At 39.1% G+C, this 25,529-nt stretch overlaps 1 protein-coding gene across 5 annotated transcripts in view; it reads right to left on the bottom strand.

Annotated features, from left to right (window-relative positions):
* The window catches only part of DZIP3 (DAZ interacting zinc finger protein 3), a 167,832-nt gene that overhangs the window by 57,415 nt on the left and 84,888 nt on the right, over window positions 1–25,529 (bottom strand). For all 5 annotated transcript variants that reach the window (XM_070406151.1, XM_070406149.1, XM_070406152.1 and 2 more), the window contains 8 exons: window positions 19,926–19,994; window positions 16,867–16,963; window positions 15,120–15,223; window positions 12,880–12,967; window positions 9,261–9,362; window positions 5,895–6,020; window positions 2,992–3,131; window positions 376–496 (listed from right to left, as the gene is read on the bottom strand). In XM_070406151.1, the coding sequence (XP_070262252.1) occupies window positions 376–496; window positions 2,992–3,131; window positions 5,895–6,020; window positions 9,261–9,362; window positions 12,880–12,967; window positions 15,120–15,223; window positions 16,867–16,963; window positions 19,926–19,994 (847 nt within the window). The remainder of the gene's footprint in view (window positions 1–375; window positions 497–2,991; window positions 3,132–5,894; window positions 6,021–9,260; window positions 9,363–12,879; window positions 12,968–15,119; window positions 15,224–16,866; window positions 16,964–19,925; window positions 19,995–25,529) is intronic.

Here is a 25,529-nt window from a genome sequence, read left to right as displayed (position 1 = left end):
AAGACCTCAATGATATTCAAAGAGACTTATTACATAGAAATGTGCTTTTTCTAATAAACACTGGGAGGGGCAGCAGAGATGTACTATAAAGGGGCATGAGGAAATTATTGTGGGTGATAGATATACTCATTATCTTGATTAAGGAGATGATTTTATGGTAATATGTCAAAATTTATCACACTGTACACTTTAAATATATGCAGTTAGTAAAGTTCCAATTATGCCTCAATAACAATATAAATTTACATATATTTAAAAAACCAGCTGACTACTATAGTAAAGGGCAGAGAGATATGGGATATTAATATATATATATATATATATATATATATATTTTTTTTTTTTTTTTTTTTTTTTTTTTTTTTTTTTTTTTACCTGAGATCTCTTGGGGTCAATAAATTGAGAAATCTTGTAAACAATGTCATCAAATGTCAGACCGGGTGAGGAGTTCCCATGAGCATCTTTCACTTTTCGTAAGAAATCTGTAAGCTCCTTTCTGGAATAAAGGAAAGAGCAATGGTGATTTTCCTTACTGCACTGAGGATGTGCTCCCCAAACAAAATATAAAATCCTAGTGTATGATCTTTGATCTAAAAAGTGATCACAAGTCCATCTACATTTATCTTAAACCATAATGAAAAGCCCTAATGTTTTATTAAGATACTAAATGTGTTAAGACACTAAAAAAATATTTTAACTGTTTTTGAAAGGTCACTGTGTGAAATTTGTTATCTACTTATTTAGGTACTAGAGGCCCGGTGCACAAAAATTTGTGCACTCGGGGGGGGGGGGGGTGTCCCCCAGCCCGGCCTGTGCCCTCTCAGAGTCTGGGACCCTTCGGGAGATAACGACCTGCTGGCTTAGGCCTGCTCCCGGGTGGCAGAGGGCAGGCCCAATCCCTAGGTGCAGCCCCTGGTCAGGCTCAGAACAGGGCCGATTGGGGAGTTGGGGCACTGCCCCCTGTCATGCACAGAGCAGGGCGGATCGGGAGGTTGCGATGCCACCCTCAGTCACGCTCAGGGTAGACTGATTGGGGGGTTGGGGCACCGCCCCGTTACACTCAAGGCAGGGTCAGTGGGGAGGTTGCGGCGCCACCCCCTGTCACGCACAGAGCAGGGCCATCAGGGGGTTGGGGCGCTGCCCCCTGTCACTCACAGAGCAGGGTCCATCAGGGGGTTGAGGAGCTCCCTCCTGTCACGCACAGAGCAGGGACGATCAGGGGGTTGGGGCGCTGCCCCCTGTCACTCACAGAGCAGGGCCAATCAGGGGGTTGGGGCGCTGCCCCCTGTCACACACAGAGCAGGGTCCATCAGGGGGTTGAGGAGCTCCCCGCTGTCACTCACAGAGTAGGGCCGATAGGGGAGCTGGGACACCGCCCCCTGTCACACACAGAGCAGGGCTGATCAGGGGGTTTGGGCGCTGCCCCCTGTCATGCTGATTCCGGTGCCGGGAGCCTCGCTGCTCCGCTGATCCCGGTGCCGGGAGGCATATTACCCTTTTACTATATAGAATAGAGGCCTGGTGCATGGGTGGGGGCCGGCTGGTTTGCCCTAAGGGTGTCGTGGATCAGGGTGGGGGTCCCCACTGGGGTGCCTGGCCAGGCTGGCTGAGGGGTTGAGGGCTGTTTTCCCGCTGGCAGTTGACTAAAAGCTTCCAACCGCTCCTTGTTTTCTTTTTTTTTTTTTTTAATTCTGGGCCAGCTTTAGCTCTGAGGCCTCGCTGCTGAAAACATGGATACAATGTTGCGGCCCGGGGCTGACTGAAAGCCGGTTTTTTTAGCTTCTTATTTGCAACATAGTAATAGTTGCTTAGAGTTGCAGTTGAGAGGTAGGAAGTTAGGCGGGGAACGTTGGAGTCCGCAGTCACTGGAGGAAGCAAACCTCCCTGCTCGCTTCAGTGCATGGCTGCCGGCCGCCATCTTGGCTGACAGTTAATTTGCATAAGGATATGCTGATTAGCCAATGGGAAGGGTAGCGGTCGGTCGTACGCCAATTACCATGTTTCTCTTTTATTAGTGTAGATTGAACTCTTTGTATCACATCTCTCAAAGCTCTCTTGCTGGGACTAAATATTCCTTTTTTGAACTATGTAACCATTGGTCTTTCTCTCCTTTATCACTCTGAACAGTTTCACTTTTGTAAAACTCAGACACAGTAACTAAATATTAAATGGAACAGGAAAGCAAAGATTAAAACAATAATTTTTTTAAAACCCTAGGAATATTTTAATTGATAAGTTCTTTTTCAATTCTTATGGTCTACTGACCCAAAGTCTGCACATACATTTTTGGTACAATAATAACAATTATATTACAATTCCATTATCTATTCAGATAGTATTTATAAAAACATAATCTACCCTGAAGCATAACAGTATATACATTAAATAAAAGTAAAAATACTGGTGAAACTAGAATTATTTCCTTGGATATGACAGTAAAGAGAAAAGAAACTTCATTTCTCGAGGGGTGGAATTAATTATCTTTCTACTAAAGTCAGAATTGTGAAAAGAACAGTAAAGTTATGATTTCTTGCATTTAACTCTGTTGCCTAATAAAGAAACTGTAAGGACCCTCAATGAAATTAAGAAAATAGGAAAGCAAAATCTGATCAATTTTGGGTTTATGTGGCATACTATCAACTTAAAATTCACATTGGAAATAGGTTATTAAGATAATTATTGAAGCCGGTGGCATTAAAATTGGATAAGTTTACAACTAGTTGCACTTTCAGTAAATGAGCAAAGCTAAATTTAAAAATGCATTCTCTCATGACTTACCACTAATAACTTCAGTGAAGAGGTTTAGCATTTATATCGAACACAATTCCTTCCTGATACATTTCATTTTCCTTACCAAGGCCCTGGTAAGGAAATATCTGTAATGTGTGTATGTGTATGTGGTATGTTTCTCTGAAATACTTCATTGCTGTAATTATGACTACAGACTGTAGAGTATGATCTGTACTCACTAGTAAATATAAACGAAGGTACCTGCTCTGTTGTGGAAAGGCAGTTTTCAATCTATCTATAATCCTCTCCCAATTCATCATGGGAGGATCACTTCCCAGACCTGCACTAGGAGACACAGCCTCTCCCATAGGCGCCGGCATAGTCCAGGTTAGGCCAGACATCTGTAAGGAACACAGAGTTATAAACTATCAGCTTCAATTATTAGGAAGTAATTCCATGCCAACATATTTCTATACTTCAGAAAATGAATATAATAAAGAAGAGGAATATTGATATGCTTGTACCCTTTTTAGTTTTTTCTTAACAATATTTCTAATTGTTTATATTACCCTTATTTTAAAAATGGGACATAATAGTCTCAGTAATTACAAACATGTACAGAAATACATATAGGGTGTCTATTTCTGTAGGTACAGAAAAAGGTCTGCAAGTTAAAAGCAATCTGTAAATAGTGATTATTTCCTAGGATTCAATTGCAGGGCAATTTTACTTTCTGCTTTGTGTATTTCTTCATCATATACTAGAGGCTCGAGCACAGAATTCATGCAAGGGGCTCAGCCCTCACAGTTGCGGTGTCTTGCCTTGGCCCTTGCAACCGTGGCCGGCAGTTTGCTTCGGCTTCGTCATCTGGAAAGTCATTTGGCTGTCTGGTATAATTAGCATATTATGCTTTTATTATTATAGATTTTGTATATATTTGTGTATTTCTATATTATTTGCTGTTTTATGATTAGCATTTACTACTTTTATAATTAGAAAAATAATAAAATTGAATTTTCAAACAACTAAGTAAAGATGAGAATACTACTAGAATGTCTACCCAATGTCTCATGAATGTTACAAAGGTGGTATGAAAATTGTAGTGACACCCCTGAGCCATGAAACCATAGAACAAAATTTTTCCCATCTTTTATGGTAGTTCCTTATTAGAACCATTAAGACTCTAATTAATATCAAGTGAATATTTTTGGAGTACTACTCTGATTGCTATGATAATTATAAACATGGCATCTTTTACCTAAGCTTCTACAGGTTATTTTCAAATATAAGGCTATTACTCACAAAAACTAACAACTATTAACAGCCATTAGTATAACTCATACAAAGCCTAGTGAGAGAAGGAGCAGGATACTGCCCAGAAATTGGAGTTTGCCTCAGTATCAAGCTTTTTCCCGACAATAAGAAAGTAATTTTATTAGAAAGTTGAAGTAATTTAATGTTTTTTCAATAAAATTTTATCATAGTTCGTTATAGAATGGTGCAGGAACAAACCACATGAGTAACACTGTGAAATCATGGTGATAAAAAGATGTACTTAATTAACATATTTTTTTTAGAGAGAGGCAGCCTAAACAAAAATAAGCAGAATCCCTTGGACTATATATTTCAAAAGGAGACTGTAAGCCACATGTAGGTACAAAAAAACTGACTAGAATATACTTATGGGAAAGTCTAAATTAGAAAATTTTTCATTAATTATATTTAACACTAGAGGCCCGATGCACAAAATTCATGCAAGACTAGGCCTTTCTTCCCCCAGCTGCCAGCACCAGCTTCCCTCTGGCACCCGGGACCTGGGCTTCCCTCACAGTCCTGGCTTTGTCCAGGAGGTCATCTGGAAGGACGTCCGGAAGGATGTCCAGTCTAATTAGCATTTTATGCTTTTCTATACTAATAAAAGCCTATGTCATCATCACGCCCTCATGCCGTGATGCCCGCATGCCTTCATGCCATAACAATCCATCACCAAGAGGCTGCATGTGCAGCAGGCATGTGCGGGTGGGCGGGGACATGACGTTGCGTGCGCAGCACTGAGGTGGGTCCCGCGGTGATGCCAGGGGTTCTGCAGCTCATGTGGCAACACCGGGGGCAGGACCCCCGGCTCTGGCCTACCTCTTTGGGGCAATCCATTGAGACAAGGCTGGGGAACCCCTCGAGTGCATGAATTTTGTGCACCGGGCCTCTAGTATTATTATCATCTTCTAGGAAAACATTTTTCTTTTAATAAAAATGTTTACCTTAACCAATATTATAACTAATAACTATTCACTTTAAATTTCTCTATTGTGTCTTTATATTAGGATAAGGCTTATCTAGCCATTTATAGCTAGAAAGGTTTATAACTTTACAGAATAATATGTTCCAAGGTGATGCTATTTACAGTGGGGCCTTGACTTACGAGTGTCCCGACTAACGAGTTTTTCGAGATACGAGCCGTCTCTCGGCTGATTTTTTGCTTTGAGTTGCGAGCTAAAATTCGGGTTACGAGCCAGCTTCAGATACCCCACCACTAGTTGGCGCAGCGAACGTCATAGTGAACGCCACAACATCAGCCCAGCATCACGTGTCTCACTCGTTCACTTTTTGATTTGACATACGAGTAATTTGAGTTACGAGCTCGGTCACGAAACGAATTAAACTCGTAAGTCAAGGCCCCACTGTATATTGCCTGTTTGGAGATAAACAGTATCCTATTGAATATATACGTGTGTGTGTTTAAATATTTTCTTTAGCTTTATAGCATAATTTAGTTTGTTGTGACTTGGCTTCTTTGCTTTTCAACCTACCCATTAATCATGCTAAATATAAAGTATCTATTAAAATATCAATCTACATGACATTGGTGCCTGCTATTGAAGGAAAGAGTAACTGTAAAGATTCTTTACTATGAAAATATACTTATCTTTGTATCCAAAAACAAAGCTAGTATCAGTTAATGAAATAAATATGCAATGTCCTTAACAGTGATCATATTTATTCAATTATCATTCAGTTATCACCACCATTCAGTTATCACCACCACCACCAGCATCATCATCATTTATCACATAAATGAAAAAAGAGAAGATGGACATTCATTCTGGAAGTCCACTGTCATGATAAAGAACTAGTTAATATCTATTCCACCAAGAAGAGCTTTGTACCAGGGGGGGTCTAGGTTGGCCAGGTGCAGAGATGGCTCCATGACAAATGGCAGGCATTCGAGGAACAGTGACTACGGGTCTAAAGAAAGATTCTTTCACAAGGGGTTTTCCCAAGAACTGCTGCATCTAAAATAGAAACAGTAAAAAATAAAAACATCTATTCATATGAGCAATGATCTACAGTCAGAGAGCAATGTTTGGGGAAAAGACTGATTTAAAATCTAGTTACAAAGCACAACAGAAATAATGGTGTCATAAAATTATTTAAACATATGAATAGGCTATAGCAGAGGGTAGTGAAATATACTAAAGAACATTGAGAGAAAAAAACAGAGTTCTATTCCCACTTCTCTCCATCTAGCTGCATAATCTTGAATGCCAAGTTACTAATGCCTATCTAATAAAGAGGTAATATGCAAATTGACCATCACTCAACACACAAGATGGCCGCCCCCATGTGGTCAAAGATGGCTGGCAGGGGAGGGCAGTTGTGGGCAATCAGGCAAGCAGGGGAGGGCAGTTGGGAGGGACCAGGCCAGCAAGGGAGGGTAGTTGGGGGTGAAAAGGCCGGCAGGGGAGGGCAGTTGGGAGGGAGACCCAGGCCTGCAGGGGGAGGCAGTTGCGGGGGGGATGTAGGCCAGCAGGGGAGGGCAGTTGGGGGCAATGAGGCCAGCAAAGGGGCAGTTAGGCGTTGATCAGACTGGTAGGGGAGTGGTTAGGGGTGATCAGGCTGGCAGGCAGAAGCAGTTAGGGGCAATTAGGCAGGCAGGCAGGCGAGCAGTTGAGAGCCAGCAGGTCCTGGATTGTGAGAGGGATGTTCGACTGCCCATTTAGGCCCAATAGGATTGGGCCTAAGCAGGCAGTCGGACATCCCTTGAGGGTCCCAGATTGGAGAGGGTGCAGGCTGGGCTGAGGGACACACCCTCCCGCCGTGCACGAATTTCGTGCATCGGGCCTCTAGTCTATAAAATAAGAGAGTTGGATTAGGTGATCTTTGAGGCCATCTCCCAAATGAAATATTATAGAACTATTCAAAGGAGTTCCTCCATGAGTACTGTCATTGCTGATGAGCAATATTGACATTCAAATTCCATGAAAGAATCAAAGTTGTCTATAGATAATATTACTTTTGCTATTCTGTATTGGAGAGACCTTGTAACACCTGATGGAATTTTGACTTTATGTTTAGCTCTATCCAAGAACAGTAGCAAGTTTAACTGGGGTGTGCCTGGAGGATAATGACTTGAAGACATGCTTATGTATGTCTGCAATGATTTGAAGACATGCTTATGAGTGTTACTGCACTTCCCACAGAGTTGTGGAAAGCAAGCTCTTCTTAGCATCTACCAATAAGATGAATAAATTATTGGCTGGACCACAGAAAAGAACAGATTTACTGAGCATCTATATGTTCCAAGTCTAATACCGGCATAAAGTAGGGGTTCAACTATTTGTTGAATTAAAAAATTGAGTATCAGTATAGCTCTTGAGTAATTATCCTAAATAACCAATAGGTAAAAGGTTAATGAGGAACTTATTGGATTGCTTTTTAAAAATAAGGGTTGTAAAAGTAAGGGTAATTATAACGAAACTGGAAATATTGTCAAGCGAGGTAAGAAAAATAAATTTTGAGACAACTGGGGTAATACAAAATTTAACTGGATATTATCTATAATAATAAAAGCATAATATGCTAATTAGACTGGAGATCCATCCGGACAACCTTCCAGATGAAGCCAGGGCTGTGAGGGAAGCCCAGATCCCGGGTGCTGGCGGCTAGAAGGAAGCCTGGGTCCAGGGTGCCAGAGGAAAGCCGGTGCCTGCAGCTGGGGGAAGGACGGCCTACTCTTGCACAAATTTCATGCATCAGGCCTCTAGTTAAAAATAATTTACAATTCTTAAACAGAAAACGGTGTTATGATAACACCCAATAATATGAGTCCTTAATCTTTTAGGAATACATACTAAATTATATATGGATGATGTCACATGATATTTAAAGGTTTACTTTAAAATATTCCAGTGGGGAGGAAGAAAGAGATGACATGAAACAAGACTAACAAAATGTTGATAATGTTGAAGTTGGTTCTTGGGTTCACAGAGGCTCATTATACTATTCTATTTTCACACATATTTTATATTTTCATAATATAAAGTTTTTAAATAATGAACGAATGGTGGGTACTAAGTTAACAGTCCTGCTCTCTTTGAGGACAACTATTACATAACACTACTTTGCGGATTAGATAGCTGAGATACAAACATAAAAATATAATGAAACACATAAAAAATAATGGGCTAAATTGGAACAGTGCCCAATATGTGTTACTTCCTGTAGAATTACAGTGAATCTTTGGAGTTTCTCTTTCATTTATGTAACACATTCCTTATCAGGGTAGTCGGGTATGATGGTGCTCTAAGCCAAAAATAATAATGTCTATAATATAGTACTCCTATAAAAAGCAGATTGACAAAAATATAAAAGGCAATACTATCAGTATAAAAAAAATCCAGAGTGTGTGTCATATAATACTTTTAGCTTTGGATTTGTTTTTGAAACACAGTGAAAATCCAAATAATTTACGTAATTTTTAAATTCTTTAATTTATTCAACTATTTATTGAAATAACATTTCAAAGCTTTCCTACAAGCAGAAGTGCTGACATCAAAAGTGATCTGCCCCTAAATATCTCATACCTTTTTTCTTTTCCTACCCCCAGATCTGTTATGATAATAAAAATTATCACCTAATGATTCTGTTCTAAAAAGTATTTGGGAAAGTTGTACGTGTTTCTTGGGTTATGGCACTATGTTTCCCCAAAGGGTAACATACATAGTATAGTATAGATATTAGTATATCTGATTAAGACTCACTGATCCTACAACAAGCAGGGAAGGGGCATAAACGGAAGGTGTCCTTCCTATTAAAGGTAGAATAGAAGATCAAATTTAAGGGAAAGAAAGTCCAAAGTAGAAGTGGAGGGGTAAAGTCAGCCTGCTAGGGGGTTAGGCTGAAGTGTTTCAGTCATCTAGGGGTAACTTGAAAGCAATGGAAATTCTGAGCATTCATCAGTTTTCTCCCATGATGTAGGGGAGTGACAAGAGGAATGAAAATATACTACCTCTTCAGATATCAAATGCACCACCAAAATCGAGTGATACAATATAGGTATGTGACCTCAGTTGAGCCAGCCAACTAGTTTTATCATCTGAAGATGATAAATGGACATAATTACAAATGATATGCACATTATGTGCCTATCCATTTTGAATACACAATAAACAAACTGCATAGTCAGTGTTTTATAGCCCTTACCATTTTATCACGATGAAGATGGGAATTTTTCAAAAGGTAATATTTCTTACCAGTATCTCAGGACTGGGTGGTGGTGGAGGAAGCTGGATTGGAGGCAAGGTACTCAAGGCAAATCCTTGCTTCACCTGGTTAATTTGTTCATTGTATTGTGTCTAGTAGAAAAAGAGAAACACTATTTAAAAGCAAAGTCAACTTCAAAAAAATAGCATATAAAAATACTTAATGCGTTTTGAATAATACAGCAAAAAAGAGTGATTCTCAATCTATTGTCAAAAAATATATAAAAACAACTTCTGACATAAAAACAGTTCTATAGAACATCATCCCTGAATATAAATAGTTGTTTTTAGAAGTTGTTGATTAACAAGATACAAAGACACATAATTCATAGTAATTCTTCCATGTTTCCATAATTTTGAGCCCCAAACTTGGAACCACTTATATAAAATGAATAGAGTCTAAAGATTGGAGAACTTATGAATAATACACTGGCTGATAAATATGGGGGGAAAGTATCTGCAACAAAGACTTGGATTACTTGCAAATATTCATTTTAAAACCTAGAGGAAAAATTTTAGAGAATATTTATCAAATATTCATATTTGTTTATCTCAAGTTATACTTCTAGCTTTCTCCAGTTCCACAGCACCTTTGTTTTATTCTCCTGGATTTGCCAAAAGACTAATCCCTGAAGCTTAGCATGCTTTTAACATTTTGTTGGCATTGTCCCTGTTTTGCTTTACATTTTATTTTGTAAACAACCCAAGAGCTGGAAAAGAAAGTCTTTTAGAAATCTCCGCACAGAGAATACTGGTATGTGCTTGAAAGAAAACAAGGATACAGAACAAGGAGCACCTCTTTTGAGACTAGAACTCTGAATAAACCCAACAGAGATATTGAGCATAGTAAAGACTGAGTACTAAAGAGTCCAGGAAAAAAACAGTCAAGACCACCAACAAAAAAACTAGTAAGTAAATAATGGTTTGAGGCAGCTTTTCATAATTGAATGTCATTGTTTGTGTTGTGAAGTCACAAAACAGTCAACATTATACATAAACTTTAAGATAGAAATACAAAAATATCCAAAACCAAATTAATATTCCATTATTTCTTTACATTACCTTTATCATAGTCCTAATAGTATTAAACCAATAATTAAGAATTCATTATTTTGCATTTGGAATCCTATATAATAAAAGGCTAATATGCAAATTGACTGAAGGGCAGAATGACCGGTCACTATGACATGCACTGACCACCACGGGGCAGACATTCAACGCAGGAGCTGCCTCCTGGTGGTCAGTGCGCTCCTACACAGGAGAGCTCCACTAAGCCAGAAACAGGCCTCATTGGGGGTGAGTGCAGCGCCAGTAGTGGGAGCCTCTCCCGCCTCCACAGCAACTCTAAGGATGTCCGACTGACTGACATCTCCAAGGACTCCTAAACTGCGAGAGGGCGCAGGCTGGGCTGAGGGCCCCCACCCCCAGTGCATGAATTTCGTGCTCTGGGCCTCTAGTAATTACATAAAAAGTTAACATCTACACTAATAAAAGAGAAACATGGTAATTGGCGTACGACCGCTACCCTTCCCATTGGCTAATCACGGGCAATATGCAAATTAGCTGTCAGCAAAGATGGCGGTTAACCGCCAACCAAGATGGCGGCTAATTTGCATATTGCTGGCAGGATGGGGCAGCGCCATGGTGCCTGCCCCTCCCCCATCCAGGCCTGCTATCTGTGACCTGGATGGCGGGTGACCCAACCCAGGGCTGGCAGGGCTTGACCGCAGCTGTCCCCTCCTGGCCAGCAGACCGGGGCTGGCCTGGCAGCTTCGGCTTCCGCCCGCAGTCACGCCCCCCAGACCCGCTGCTGCCAGCAGACCAAGGCTGGGGAGGCAGAGGCCCCCAACCCGCTCCCCCAGCAGACTAGGGCTGGGGAGGCGGCTGCTGCAATCGCCCGCACTCACGCCCCAACCCGCCTGATCGCCCCCGACCCACTCCCGCTGGCAGACCAGGACTGGCGGGTAACCCTGGACCCGCATTCCCCCGGGCAGACCCGGGCTGGCGGGGCGGCTGCGGCGTCCGCCCGCAAACCGCTCCCGTTGGCAGACTGGGGCTGGCAGGTTGCCAGGGACCCGCATTCCCGCGGGCAGACCCGGGCTGGCAGGGTGGCTGCGGCGTCTGCCCGCAGTGAGTGCAGGCGATCACCCCAAAATGGCTCCCGCTGGCAGACTGGGGCTGGCGGATTGCCCTGGACCCGCATTCCCCTGTGTGCGCCTGCCCGTGGGATGCAGCAGCGATCACGGAGCGGGAAAGGGCGGCCTGCAGCCAGCCCCCCTGTGTGCCTTTCCCTAGGTAGCCCTGGGGATCCCACAGTAGGGAAGGGCGCCCCACTCTGGCCACAGTTCAGGGGAGAGTACAACATGCAGTGGAGGCCAGGAGCCTGAGTGATCAACAGAGAGGGGCGCCTGCTTGAAGCCTTCAGGGTGTGGCTGGTGGTAGGCCTCCAGCAGATGCACACACACACACAGACACACAGCGCCTACTCTGAGCTTCCAATGTGGTTGGGAGCAGACCACCAGTGGACACACACACCCAGCAACTGCTCGGAGCCTATGTGGTGGGGCTGGGAGCAGGCCCCCAGCAGACACACACACACACACACACACACACACACACACACACGGGGACAGCTGCTCCAAGCCTCTGCTGCCAGACTGTGGCCATCAGTAGGACATCCACTGAGGGCTCCCAGACTGAGGGGCAGGCTTGGCTGAGGGAACCCCATCCCCCAGTGCACGAATTTCATGCACCGGGCCTCTAGTTGAAAAATAATAGGGGTCTGCTTATCTCCTTTATTTAAAAAAAGAAAATAATTTTTTTATTGGTTTTTATTAGAGGAAGGGAGGGGGAGGGGGAGAGAGATAGAAACATCAACAATAAGAATCATTGATCGGCTGCCTCCTGCACACCCCCCATTGTGGATTGAGCCCGAAACCTGGGCATGTGCCCCCAACTGAAATTGAACCCAGGACCCTTCAGTTCGCAGGCCAACGCTCTATCCACTGAGCAAAACCAGCCAGCGCATTAATCTTCCTTTTAATTCTGTAAACAACAATTACTAAAACCAAGTTAGGTATTTATTTATTATTGGAGCAGAGTTAGCTTTGAAATTCGAGAAAAGTTAGGTGTGAGGCAGACTGAGTTTATCATTTACTATACTAAGTTGGTTGCTAGCTACAACCAACTATGTGGAACTAATAGATATCAAATATCAAAAAGGCATAAACTTTAGTAACTGAAATGAAATCTATGTTCTTCTTTAAATTTCTCTAGTAATTGCCAAAACCGGTTTGGCTCAGTGGATAGAGCGTCGGCCTGCGGACTGAAAGGTCCCAGGTTCGATTCCGGTCAAGGGCATGTACCTGGGTTGCGGGCATATCCCCAATAAGAGATGTGCAGGAGGCAGCTGATCGATGTTTCTCTCTCATCGATGTTTCTAGCTCTCTATCTCTCTCCCTTCCTCTCTGTAAAAAATCAATAAAAATATATTAAAATAAATAAATAAATAAATTTCTCTAGTAATTGTTTTTAATGTTAAATGTTTTCTTTAAGTATATACCATCTACAACATTCAGTCAATTTATTCTAAATATACTTTACAACTTACCCTAAGGAATGCAATCTTGTTTCTGACATCTGTCACAATGGCATTCCAACTGTCTACTGCAGCCTTTAACTGAAGTGATTCTAGGTTGCTGGTGTAGAAAGGAGACACAAGAGGAAGTTCTTTCTTTTTATATAAGAATTAGGTTTCCAAAAATTTCCTTTATGTTCTCTAGCATATATGTAAATAATGTAAAACAACAAAGTTGTCTCTATCACCAACACTTACCTCAAATGGGCACAGAGTTGTATTAAAAATAAAAACAAGGACTAGAGACATAGGTATTTTTTTTTCCCCTAGAGAAAATATAACTTCTTTAGCACAGCCAGGTATTTTTTTGTTTGTTTGTTTGTTTGTTTTCTAGAGTGGCAATATTTTTTAGGACATATTATAAAACCTTTGCACAGGAATTCCTCTGCAAAGTGGGAAGGCAGTAAAAGCCAAAGAAGGAAATTGCCCTAACCATCTGATGTTGAGAATTCTCTCATCTTGAAAGCAGGTTTTGGACTGTCTCCACAGTGAACCCTAACATCACAAGGCCATAGTAGGCTTACCAGTCTCTTTTGCAAATTAGAAAAAAATACTCCATATGGGAGGGTAAATGAGAAAGAAGTATCTCTTATGCAAGGATAAATTACATTGTTGCTTCTATGCAGTGCATAATTGCCCAAACACAGCAGCTCTACCAAACATACCTACCAAATGACTTAAGTAGGAATAGCATTGTGGTGTTTTGGGTCTGCCATCTACAGAAGAGAGGTTTCAAGAGACTGTTAAAACACCCCAGCCCAGTATCATCCAGTACAACAATTTTAAAAGAACAGAACAAGCTGCTATTGGGATCATCTCACACACAGAGGCTTGATAATATTATCATTTACAGAGCGTTTTTCTCCCTCTACCAAGCAGAGACTAATTACTTAAAGCAGTGCTTTCCTGACCTGACTGCACATCAATATATCCTGGAAATCTTGTTAAGTCTCAGAGATTCTGATTCTTGGAAATAAAGAGTGAAGACCATTAAAATAATTCTTTAGAAAAATGACGATGTACTCCAGCTGGATGGTTCAATTGCTTGGAGCGTCATCCCATGCACCAAAAATGTTGTGGGATTGATCCCTGGTCAGAGCACATAAGGCTATCAATCGATGTTTCGATTGATAGCCTTATGTTTCCTCTCTAAAATCAATAAACATTTCCTTGGGTGAGGATTAAAAATAATAATAATGATGCCTTGGTTCCAGAGATTCTAATTCTCTTAAGTTTGAATTTATACCTCATAAAATTATAAATTTAAGGAGAATTTCATACAATCTGCCCAATATTTGAAAATCACTCATATAAAGCACAGCAGGAAATTGCCTTTAATGTGTGATTTTAGATATGTTAATACTGATTCCCCCTCCCCCAAAGTACTCTGAAGGTATTTAAAAATCAAATTGGTATTGAAAAGAAAACAATTAGAAAAATTTTCCACTTAGAATCCACCTTGGTTTGTAAATATCTGATCTTCATTGTTGTCTGACTGAGATTTTTGATCTATTTGACTGCAAAGGAAGGGGAAAAAATCTGTCAGAAGCTATTATTGCATTCAGTAGACTTCTCAGTACTGCAGCAGAAGCAACAAAGAACATCCAAGTGACTAGGTGACCTTTGAGGTTTAAAAACCCAAGAGCTTCTTCATTCCAAAGACTCTAATGTCATTTATTTAAAACGAGAGGCCCGGTGCTCTAATTCATGCACCAGTGGGGTCCCTCGGCCTGGCATGCAGGATTGGGCTGAAACCGACTCTCTGACATCCCCCGAGAGGGCACAGGCCAGGCCGAGGGACCCCACAGGTGCATGATCGGGGCCAGGGAGGGACGAGGGAGGTTGGCCAGCTGGGGAGGGACCGCGGAAGGGCTCCAGGACATGTCCAGCCAGTCTCGCTCAGTCCCGATTGGCTGGACGCCAGCAGCAAGCTAACCTACCAGTTGGAGCGTCTTCCCCCTGGTGGTCAGTGCATGTCATAGCCACTGGTCGACCGGTCAACTGTCTGCCCCCTGGTGGTCAGTGCACATCATAGTGAGCAGTTGAGCAGCCTTGGCATATCACTAGCATATTATGCTTTGATTGGTTGAATGGATGACCGAACCCTTAGCATATTAGGCTTTTATTATATACATCACAAATTATGTTCAACCTTGGAGCCACTTGCAAGTATCTCTGAGATCAAGATGAATTAAAGAAGAGGGAAAAGTTACCTTGCTGCCATCTGAGTCACCCTGGCAAGATGATTGAGGCATTCCTTTTCAGTCTGCTCTAGATGAAGCAAACCAAAATCTCTACGACACTGTAAGAAATACACCTGCAGATTTTTGAGAGAAAGAAAAAGAAGTTGAAGATGTCCTTGTAAATGAATACATTCTTTTCTCAATCATTTCATATAAATTTTAAGCTATTTTTCAATCTCTTCCAATAGCACCCGAATTTCTTGACCATTGATGCTACATTATAAAAGCTTTTTGATCAATTCTGCAATTCTAATTTTTTATTCAATGGTTACTGGGTTTGTAAACATCCTAGAAGATTAGTTTTCAAACCTGCACATACACTGGAATCATCTCAAAAGTTTTTAAACCAACTTTAAAAAATGATGGCAGTCCAAGAGATTCTAATTTAATTTATACTAGATGTAGCCTGGGTATTGAGTTAAGAAAACTCAAAATAATCCCTGCTGTTTGTTTTCTAACAGATGAAGGGGTAAGAAAATAAACAGACTCTATAGGACCATGCAGTGCAATGGGCCTTGGAGGTAATCTAGTCCAAACCCACAGCAAGAATCCCTTCTGTACTATTATTGAAAATAGCTTATTATTCTCTTGGACAGCATTAAGTGTTTCTAAAATTAATGGAATTAGAAACTTTCTCACTTAAAACAGTGAAAAACAAATGCAAACTTGAGCACTTAAGGTGTTCTGAGTTTTTTGTTTTTCATTAAAGCTAGCACTCCAACACTTTAATTCTTCAGATATCACTCAATTGTTGACCTCTGGATTTCTAAGAACTCTGCTAAAGAATAGAGCTTGGGAGATCTATAATGATTTTAATGTCAGTGAGTTTTCCAAAACTTGAATCTTATTGTATATCAAGTTTGGTTATCTATTAACAAAAACTATACACATACAATCTTTTTTTTTTTTTTTGGAGAACCTAGCTGTGAGGGTCTAAGCCAGTGGTTCTCAACCTTGGCTGCACATTAGAATCACCTGGGAATCTTTTTAAAATCCTGATTTCTAGGCTTCATCCTCCGGAAATTCTGTTTCTTTGTTATGGGGTGAAGCCACAACATTAGTAACAAAGAAACAGACTATCTAAATCAGTGGTTCTCAACCTTGGCTGCACATCAGAATCACCTAGGAATCTTTTTAAATTCGCCCCATAACAAAGAAACAGAATTTCCGGAGGATGAGACCCAGAAATCAGGATTTTAAAAAGATCCCAAGGTGATTCTAATGTGCAGCCTAGGTTGAGAACCACTGTTCTAAGCTAACCTAGAAGAAACTGGGTAACTTTCTGGATCCAGAATGTAAACTGGTTTTTTACATTGGAGTGTATGATGTATATGTGCTTTTGGCAAATTTATGTAAGAAGCAAAGAAGGGAGATTATGGCAGCAGTGAAATATTATTCTTAAAAATTTAGCTTGGTGACCAGGCTTTATGAAAATGTTCCCATGATGTCTGCATTTGCTATATATATTGAAGCAAACACATTTCTTGGAGTCATTTGAGAAAAACAACATAAGATCATAACACTGTAGTAATCACATACAAAATGCCAATGAGTCAAAAAAACCCACAAGGTTGGAGCTGATTTTTTTCAAGCTGATCCTAAAATGCCTTATTTCTCTTTATTTACAAAACAGTTTTAAAAAAAACCACCACATTCTTTAGTACATTAGTACACAAGTAAACTTGCTTCCCTGACCCTCCCTCCCTCTCTCTCTCACCTCAGCTGTTAAAGCTCTACTAGTTTCTGCATTCAGTTTGCTTAAATATGTTTTAATTGTGGTTTCCATATTAAGCTTCTCCATTTCCCACTGAGATCTGAAATACGTGATCATTAAAGAGTCAGTAACATTGCAGCAAGAACAGACTTTTCTTATTCAAGAGGAAGAAAGGTAACAAGCTACTCAATGAACAGATAATGATTTCTGAAAAGTATACAGCATATAAAAGCAGGAGAAGACAATACTTAAGCTTTATTGTTATCCTTTACTATCGAGAGCAGAGAAGTTTTAAAGTTGTCAATATAGAGGTAATGATTTAAAACTTGGCTCTCAAGTTAAGTTGTCTGAGGATGAATTTCAGTTCCACAGTTTATTAAATGTGAAACCCTGGGCAAGTTACTGACCTTCCTTGTACCTCAGTTTTCTCACATGTAAAAGTGAAGGAAATTGTATTACTTACCTCAAAGAACTATAGTGAAAGTTAATTCAGATAATATACATAAAGCACTTTGTGTTTGGCACACAGTAAATAATGAATAAATGTCAGGTATTATCATAATTAATAAATTTTACCTAAAGTTTCTTTATACAAGCCTTTTTATACAAGTAATAGTAACTGCAAATGTTTTTATTATCCGTGTCATTAAAGCTAGGTCACTGCAATGAAAGTATTTTATTTTTCTTAAAAAATATATTTTATTGATTTTTTACAGAGAGGAAGGGAGAAGGATAGAGAGTTAGATGCATCGATGAGAGAGAAACATCGATCAGCTGCCTCCTGCACACTCCCTACTGGGGATGTGCCCGCAACCAAGGTACATGCCTTTGACTGGAATCGAACCTGGGACCCTTGAGTCCTCAAGCTGACGCTCTATCCACTGAGCCAAATCAGCTAGGGCACTGCATTAAAGTATTTTAATGTTATTACATTCAACGCCTCAGAATGAAAACAAATCCTACAGCTTAAGAGGAAGGGAGATGATGATAGGACATTATTTATCAAGGACATTATGGAAAATGGCTACCTGTAAGGTTTCTCTTTTTCTTATCTCATTTCACCTTAAGCTACAGAACTCCAGAGCAATACAAACCACTGTCTTAAATGGAAACAATTAATTGGAAATATAACATGGTAATAGGGAACTTTCACCAAAGCTATCCTCAATGTTTTATTATTATAAACATCTGGATACTTGAGTATCTGACAAACACTGAAGAGAAGCTTGATAAATCAATATATTATTAATACCATTAAGGTGAGAGTGTTTTGCGGGGGGTGGCGGGGATCATAAAATGTCCAAGAGAATTATTATACCATTGAATATTATAGAAAATTTGCCTACAATGAGACAAAAAATAGATAAATTGGACTTCATCAAATTAAAAACTTTTGTACTTCAAAGGCCATCACCAAGAAAGTGAAAAGAGCCCTAGCCAATTTGGCTCAGTGGATAGAGCACTGGCCTGCAGACTGAAGGGTCTCGGGTTCAATTCTAATCAAGGGTATGTACCTTGGTTGCAGGTTCGATCCCCAGGCCCAGTCAGGGTGCATGCGAGAGGCAACAATCAATGTGCTTCTCTCACATGAGGTTTCTCTCTCTCTGTCTCTCTCCCTCCTTTCCACTCTCTAAAAATCAGTGGAAAAATATTCTTGGGTGAGGGTTAACAAAAACAAAACAACAAAAAAAGTGAAAAGACAACCAACAGAATGGAGGAAAATATTTGCAAATATTTGATAAGGGTTTTGTATGGAGAACATACAAAGAAAAATTAAAACTCTACAGTAAAAACACAAACAATTGAATTTTAAAAATGGTCAAAGGATATAAATAGACATTTCTCTAATTAGACAAACAAATGGCCAATAAGCACATAAAAAGATGCTCTACAAAATTAACCATTAGGAAAATGCAAATGAAAGGAACAATGGTATACCACTTCACATCCATTGCAATTGGTAAAATAAAGACCAATAACCCAATAAGTATTGGTGAGGATATAGAGAAATCAGAACTATCATCCATTGTTGGTGAGATTGTAAAATGGTGAACTGACCTAGAAATTAGTTTGGCAGTTCCTCAAAAAGTTAAACAGAGTTAACCACATGTCTTAGCAATTGCATTCTTACATATATGTACTAGTACATCACCAAAAGAGAATTTAAACATGCCCACATAAAAACTTGTACACAAATGTCCTAACAGAATTATTTATTATAGCCCAAAATGAAAACAAATGAAATTGCCATTACCTGATGAAAAGAAAAAAAATTTGATATATCCATACAATGGAGTATTATTTTTCCACAAAAAGAATGAGTACAGATACATGCTATAACACGAATGAACCTTGAAAAAAATTATGTTAAGTGAAAGAAGTTAATCACAAGAGACCACACATTAAATGGTTCCATTTATATAAAATGTCCAGAATAGGCAAATCAGGGGGCAAAAAATAGACTACTGGTTGCCAGAAGCTTGGGGAAGAGAGAATGAGGAGTGACTTCTAATGAATCCAGGGTTTCTTTTCAGGGTGATAAAAATGTTCTGGAATTACATAGTGGTGATGGTTGTACATTTCTGTGAATATATTAAAAACCAATGAATTATATATTTTAACAGTGTAAATTTTATGCAGTATGAATTAGATCTCAAAAAAGCTGTAATAAAAAAATTACCTGCAGGCAAATCTATGAATGAGAACAAAGTTAAGTCAGTTTCATAAAGCAGTCACACCCAGTTGTATTGATTAGGGTAAAGAGATAAGAACTCAATAAGCTCTCGTCCCTGACAATAGTGTGATGTGAGACAATAATTTAGCTGATTTATTCTCTCAGCAGTTTTCTAGGGCCAGAGCTAAAGTGAACATAACCTCCGAATTTGTCTAGGACACTTCTAGTTTATACCTGTTGCCTCAGTTATTATGAATACTGCTCAATTTCAGGCTCATAGTGCCCCAGGTTGGATGATAAATTATATGGCTGTCCTAGCCACAACATGCTGAGTGAAATACAAAGTTTCAGAGAGGGTGCACTCAACCAAAGCAACGGCTGTTTGTACCTTTTCATGGAAAGTTGCTCTTTAAGGTTCTTGATCTCATTATCTTTAGCATGGTTTTGACGCTGTAATCTAAGCAAAGAAAAAAGTCATAAAATGTTAGAAATTATTTGTCATTATAGATGAGGAAGGATTAAATATGTCCATTTGGGGCCAAATTGTTGAGTCTGAAAATAACTAAACTCTGATACCAAGTCCTTCTGAAATATATCTTATTTCTGATGTCTGATTTACTGACTTCACAAAGAAAGAACTAAGTTTAACTGTTTAATTTTAACTAAGCTATAAATTAGAAAGCCAGCGACAAGAGTTATTTTATCTTGTATTCCCAGCTCAGTGATTCGGAAAAGTATCTTTAGTTCTTTGTACTTCAGTTTACCCACTAGAAAACAGAGATGGTAACTTCTGATGTCCTAGGCCAGTGGTTAGCAAACTGCGGCTCGCGAGCCACACGCGACTCTGTCCCCTTGAGTGTGACTCTTCCACAAAATACCGACTTCTGCGCATGGGCCACGAAGTTTCAATCGCACTGTACGTGAGCACCCACATGTGGTATTTTGTGGAAGAGCCACACTCAAGGGGCCAAAGAGCCGCATGTGGTTTGTGAGTCACAGTTTGCCGACCACTGGCCTAGGCCTGTTGTGGGATTGAGAACTTAAAGTTCCTTAAAGAGATATTATATCAAGTCATGCAAACTATTAAAGACTTATAGTCTGAAAGAAACCAGACCTAAAATGTAGAAGTAATAAAGTTAAGTTCAAGTAGGAATTTTAATAAGGACTATGAATTAAAACTAGGAATCACTCATATAACCTAATCATGGGAAATCTGGATAAAAATTTTGTATAAATCAGAAAACATAACCTGTGATAGCTTAAAATTCATATGCAAGAAGCTATTAAGAAAAATGCAAAGTAATACTTTTTGGTTAACATGTATTCACATCCTATTTTTTATGTTCCTCCCTTGTGCTGCTGCTGTATTTCTCTTCACAACCAAGCTTTTATATTGCCCTGTTAATCTGCTTCAGTATGAAGAGATTTATAGCAAAAACATTATTTCTTTTTAAGTTTCTAATATGCGAGACATTTGAGATACATAGGAGTATTGGTTAATATAAATTATTGGAATAGTAAAGCCTTAAAACAATGACTTTAAATGTTGGCTAGAATGCTCACTACTTGATTTCAGAGACTATCCACTCAACTTTACTTGAAGCTTCTTAGAAGCTGTATAGAGACTTACAATCAATGTTCTATTGGACTAAAAATGTAATGAAAGAAACCAGATCTCTTTTTATATAAGAGGTCATGTTCTGAAGTAAATAATAAGAAATACAAGCTTTGTTATTGTAATATACAGGAGAATAGAGAGAGAGTTGGACAGTAGTAAGATTTCTAAAACTGGTATCTTCCTTTCCTTTGATACATCCATATTTTACCCAGTTCCAGTTTACAGTGGGTGATAAGAGTTGCCAGAGCTGCTAGGGAATACAGAAAACCTGGATTTGTAAGTAATAGAGGGTAAGGTATGCATAGTTCTTATCATCAAGCTTGGATATGAACCAGCTATATATGTTCAGGCAGTCCTATTTTTCTCATGAATTACATGATAGGGTAGAATTAGATTTTCTTTTCTAAAAGATCTAAAGTTCTCAAGCTTATTCTGGTTGGCTATTAAGTTTATTATATGGACTTTATTGACAGCAGTTTCTTAACATTTATTAAGTGCTTATTGTCACTTGTACAAAATGTCACTTTTCTGTAAAACTCTGTTAAAATTGTAATCATCATCAATATTTATCAAACATTTACTGTAGGATTGGCATTGATTTAGGACAAAGAAAAAAAGTTTATTTTTTGCTTCCCACTAAACACCACATCCTAAGATGAAAGAAATCAACATTCTACAATTAAAGATTATTTATATTTTTATCACATACTCTTGGGATATGATCAAAGTTAAACAAAAATAGGCTCAAAAGCTTATATGAGAACACAGTGCTCATACCTTTTTTTTTTTTTTTTTTTGCCTAGATGCCCACTGTCTTTTCTCCCATCTCATCTTACCTAGCCTAGGTTCAATATTATGTCTTCAATGAAGTTCTTATTGCAACAAAATCCCTATAAAATATAGCTCCATTTGACAGTTATGTGCTTTTTAAAAGTTTAAACTCTTCGAGATAATCGTAGATCCACTTTAAGTTGTAAAAAATGATACAGTCAGAACCCAGGTACTCTTTACCCATCTTCCCTGCACTGATATTCTGCAAAATGACAGTACAATAACCAGGATGCTGACAGTGATCCAGTTCAAGATACTGAGTTTTATCACCACAAGGATTCCTCGTTTTGCCTTTATAGCCATATCCACTTCCGTTCCACTCTCATCTCCTCCTTATAAGCTTTAAACCACTTGTCTGTTTTCCATTTTTATCATTTTTGAAATTTTGTCATTTAAAAATGTAACAGAAATGGAATCATATAGTATATAAGCTTTGGGGTTTGGGATTTTTCACTCAGCAGAGTTCTCTGATATCTATAGTATATGTAGAGATATCACTACTTCGTTCCTGATGGTGGTGTTTGTGTCTTCCCTTTTGGTCAGTTTGTTAGAGGTTTGCCAATTTTATTGATTTTTTCAATAAAATAAAAACACAGTTTTGTTTCATAGATTTTTCTCTAGTTTTTTGTTTGTTTCTAATCTGTATTATTTCCCACTGCTTATTTTGGTTACTTTTCTTTTTTTGTGTTCTTGAGGTCGGAGCTTGTATTATTCATTTGAGACAACTTCTCAGAACTGCTTTAGCTGTGTCCCACAGATTTTGACATATTGTATTTTCATGTTAGATCAGTTCAATGTATTTTATTTCCTTTGGAATAATTAGGTATGTTTAATATAAAGTATAAATAATTATGTAGTTTCCAAGTGTTTGGAAATTTTCCTGTTATCTTAGCATTATTGTTTTCTAGTTTGAGTCCATGTGATCTGAGTGTATGCTTTGCATAATTTCAATTATTTTAAATTTACTGGGGTTTGTTTTATGGTACAGGTTATCATCTATTTTGGTGTATTTCTTGTGGATACTGGAAAGCATAAGGATTCTGCTGTTATCTGGTGAATTGTTCTATAAATATTGATCAGATCCTGTTGGTTGATGGTATTGTAGAGGTGGTCTATAACCTTGTTGATTCTGTCTAGTAGTTCTATAAATTGCTGAGTAGGGTGCTGAAGTCACCAACTAAAATTGTACATTTTTCTATTTCTTTCAGTTCTATCAGGCTTCGCTCCATGTATTTAAGGCACTGTTTTTGGTACATACAACTTCGTTTTGGTGCCTTCCTGGTGGATTGATCCTTTTATCATCAGTAATGTCCCTCTTTGTCTCCAGTAGTTTACTTTGCTCTGATGCTCATTTTATCATATTAATATATCTTAATACAGACACTTCTGTTTTTTTGTTTACATAATGTATCTTTTACCATCTTTATACTTTCAACCTACCTATGTTGAAATTGAAGTTTCTTGTAAATAGTGATTATTTTATCACATTTTTTGTTACATCTTTGAAATCCTCTCTGCCAGTATCTATCTTTAAATAGGTGTATTTAGAGCATTTACTAGTACATTTAAGGTAATTATTGATATGTTAGTGATTAGGTCTGCCATTTTGTTATTGGTTTTCTGTTTGTTTCCTCTGTTTCTCTTTTCTTACCTTCTTTTGGGTTATGTGAACAATTTTTAGGATTCCATCTCTGTGTAGCTTTCTTAGTTGTTGCACTAGGTATTATAATATGCACACATGGCCTACTGTTATTGATCTTTTCCTATTTCTAGCAAAGTGTAGAAGGGCCGATTCACACTGCTTTGATAGAGAGAGGTAAGAGCTCTGGCACCAACTGGGGAGATGGGGAGAAAGGAGTGGTGGAGACTAACACCAGAGGTGGAGACTCAGCTTCCCATAGAGAAAGAAGGGATAAAACCTACCATTGACTAGTCCCACCTCAAATCAGTTTGTTAAGTCCACAGATGCTGGGTAGAGGTAGAGGCTTAGCTCATAGATGGACCACATTGATGCTATCCTGCGAGAGGAAATGAGCACTATCTGCTCCCTCCTGGTGGAGAATGCAAGATCAACCGCCTGCTCAGTACTGCTACCCCAGCAGAGGAATCTGATTCCTGCTATCTGCTTTTGTCAAAGCATACTATTTTCTTCCAAGAAGTGGTGTGGGGCTGCTGGTCTTTGGCTGGAGTAGGTGGGTAGTGCCAAGAAGGTTTTTAGTTGTTATATTTTCCTTTTCCTGTTCCTTTGGCTAAGGGAACAGGTTTTCCTTAGAGTTTTCACCCTATGCCTATTGGCAGTTGGCAGTCTCTGCAGCACCTTGTCTAGGATATATGTGAGGCAATAAGGAAAATCACTGCTGTATCATTCCTCAAGTCCAAGGTCTCCAGATTGTCTGCTTTCTTCTTCCACCTCTCAGAGTCTTCCTGTTTATTTGTTCTTTTAGGTCCAGGGTATTTTAACTGTAAGATGGAGGACTTATAAGTAATGGAGCAACTACATCTTGGTGAAACTGAAAGTCCCTCTGTTATATGTAATTTTAATCCCCTATGTAACCTATACTCTCTACTAGCTAACAGTTAATGTCTAGCACGTCTTGGTATCCTCTACATATGTCTTACATAATTCTTCTCACAGTTAGTACTTAAATGTTTGGTGAATGTTTAACACTGAATGCTTATTGAGTGAACATATATATATATCCCCTAAAGTGATCTGTCTGTAGTCTCGAGCATATAAGGGTGCCTAGGTCAGCTATCAGAGTTGAGAAGGGATATCCTCAAATTATGAAGGAGAGAGGAAATTCATCTGCATGAATGACATTACATTACTGATCTCTGGTATTATGTAACACATTTCTGGACTGGTCATTATCTTCCAGGCTAAAAGACGAAGTTTTGAATCCTTTTTAAGTGACTGCAGTGCTTAGCTAGTCCATGCTATCTTAGTTTACTCACCTACTTGTGAACTTGAAGGATCTCTCTAAGTCCAGCAGGGACAGGCCTGAAAGTATTTTCAACTGATATTAAGTTGCCAGAGCTATGGCAATCAGTTCTTAAAAACATCTTCAGGATGGATGAGATGATATATAGGGAAAAACTTAAGACCTAAATTTCTGCCAAGTATTTCTCTAATTTAACAATTAGTATTTTGGACTCCTCACTTTAAGATTATTTCCTAGAACTTACTTATTCTCCTTATTAGCAATCTAGGAACTTCGAAAGATTTCAAATTAGATTTCCTAGATTGGCCAGCATGACTCAGTGGTTGAGCAGTGACCTATGAACCAGGAGGTCACAGTTCCATTCCCGGTCAGGGCACATGCCCAGATTGCGGGCTTGATCCCGGTGTGGGGCATATAGAAAGCAGCCACTCCATGATTCTCTCTCATCAATGGTGTTTCTCTCTCTCCCCCTCTCCCTTCCCCTCTGAAATCAATAAGAATGTATTTAAAAATAAATTAAACTTCCTAGATGACTGGTATCTTGTGGTACTATTATTGCTCATTAGAATAATTAAGTTATATTATTCTTTAAACTAATACT

The sequence above is a fragment of the Myotis yumanensis genome, unplaced genomic scaffold, assembly GCF_028538775.1.
Source record: "Myotis yumanensis isolate MYYU_CA2020_CCGP unplaced genomic scaffold, mMyoYum1.0.hap1 SCAF_2, whole genome shotgun sequence".
Classification (NCBI taxonomy): Eukaryota; Metazoa; Chordata; class Mammalia; order Chiroptera; family Vespertilionidae; genus Myotis; species Myotis yumanensis.
The sequence above is the reverse complement of the archived record's forward strand: the minus strand, read 5'-3'. Positions and strand labels throughout refer to the sequence as shown.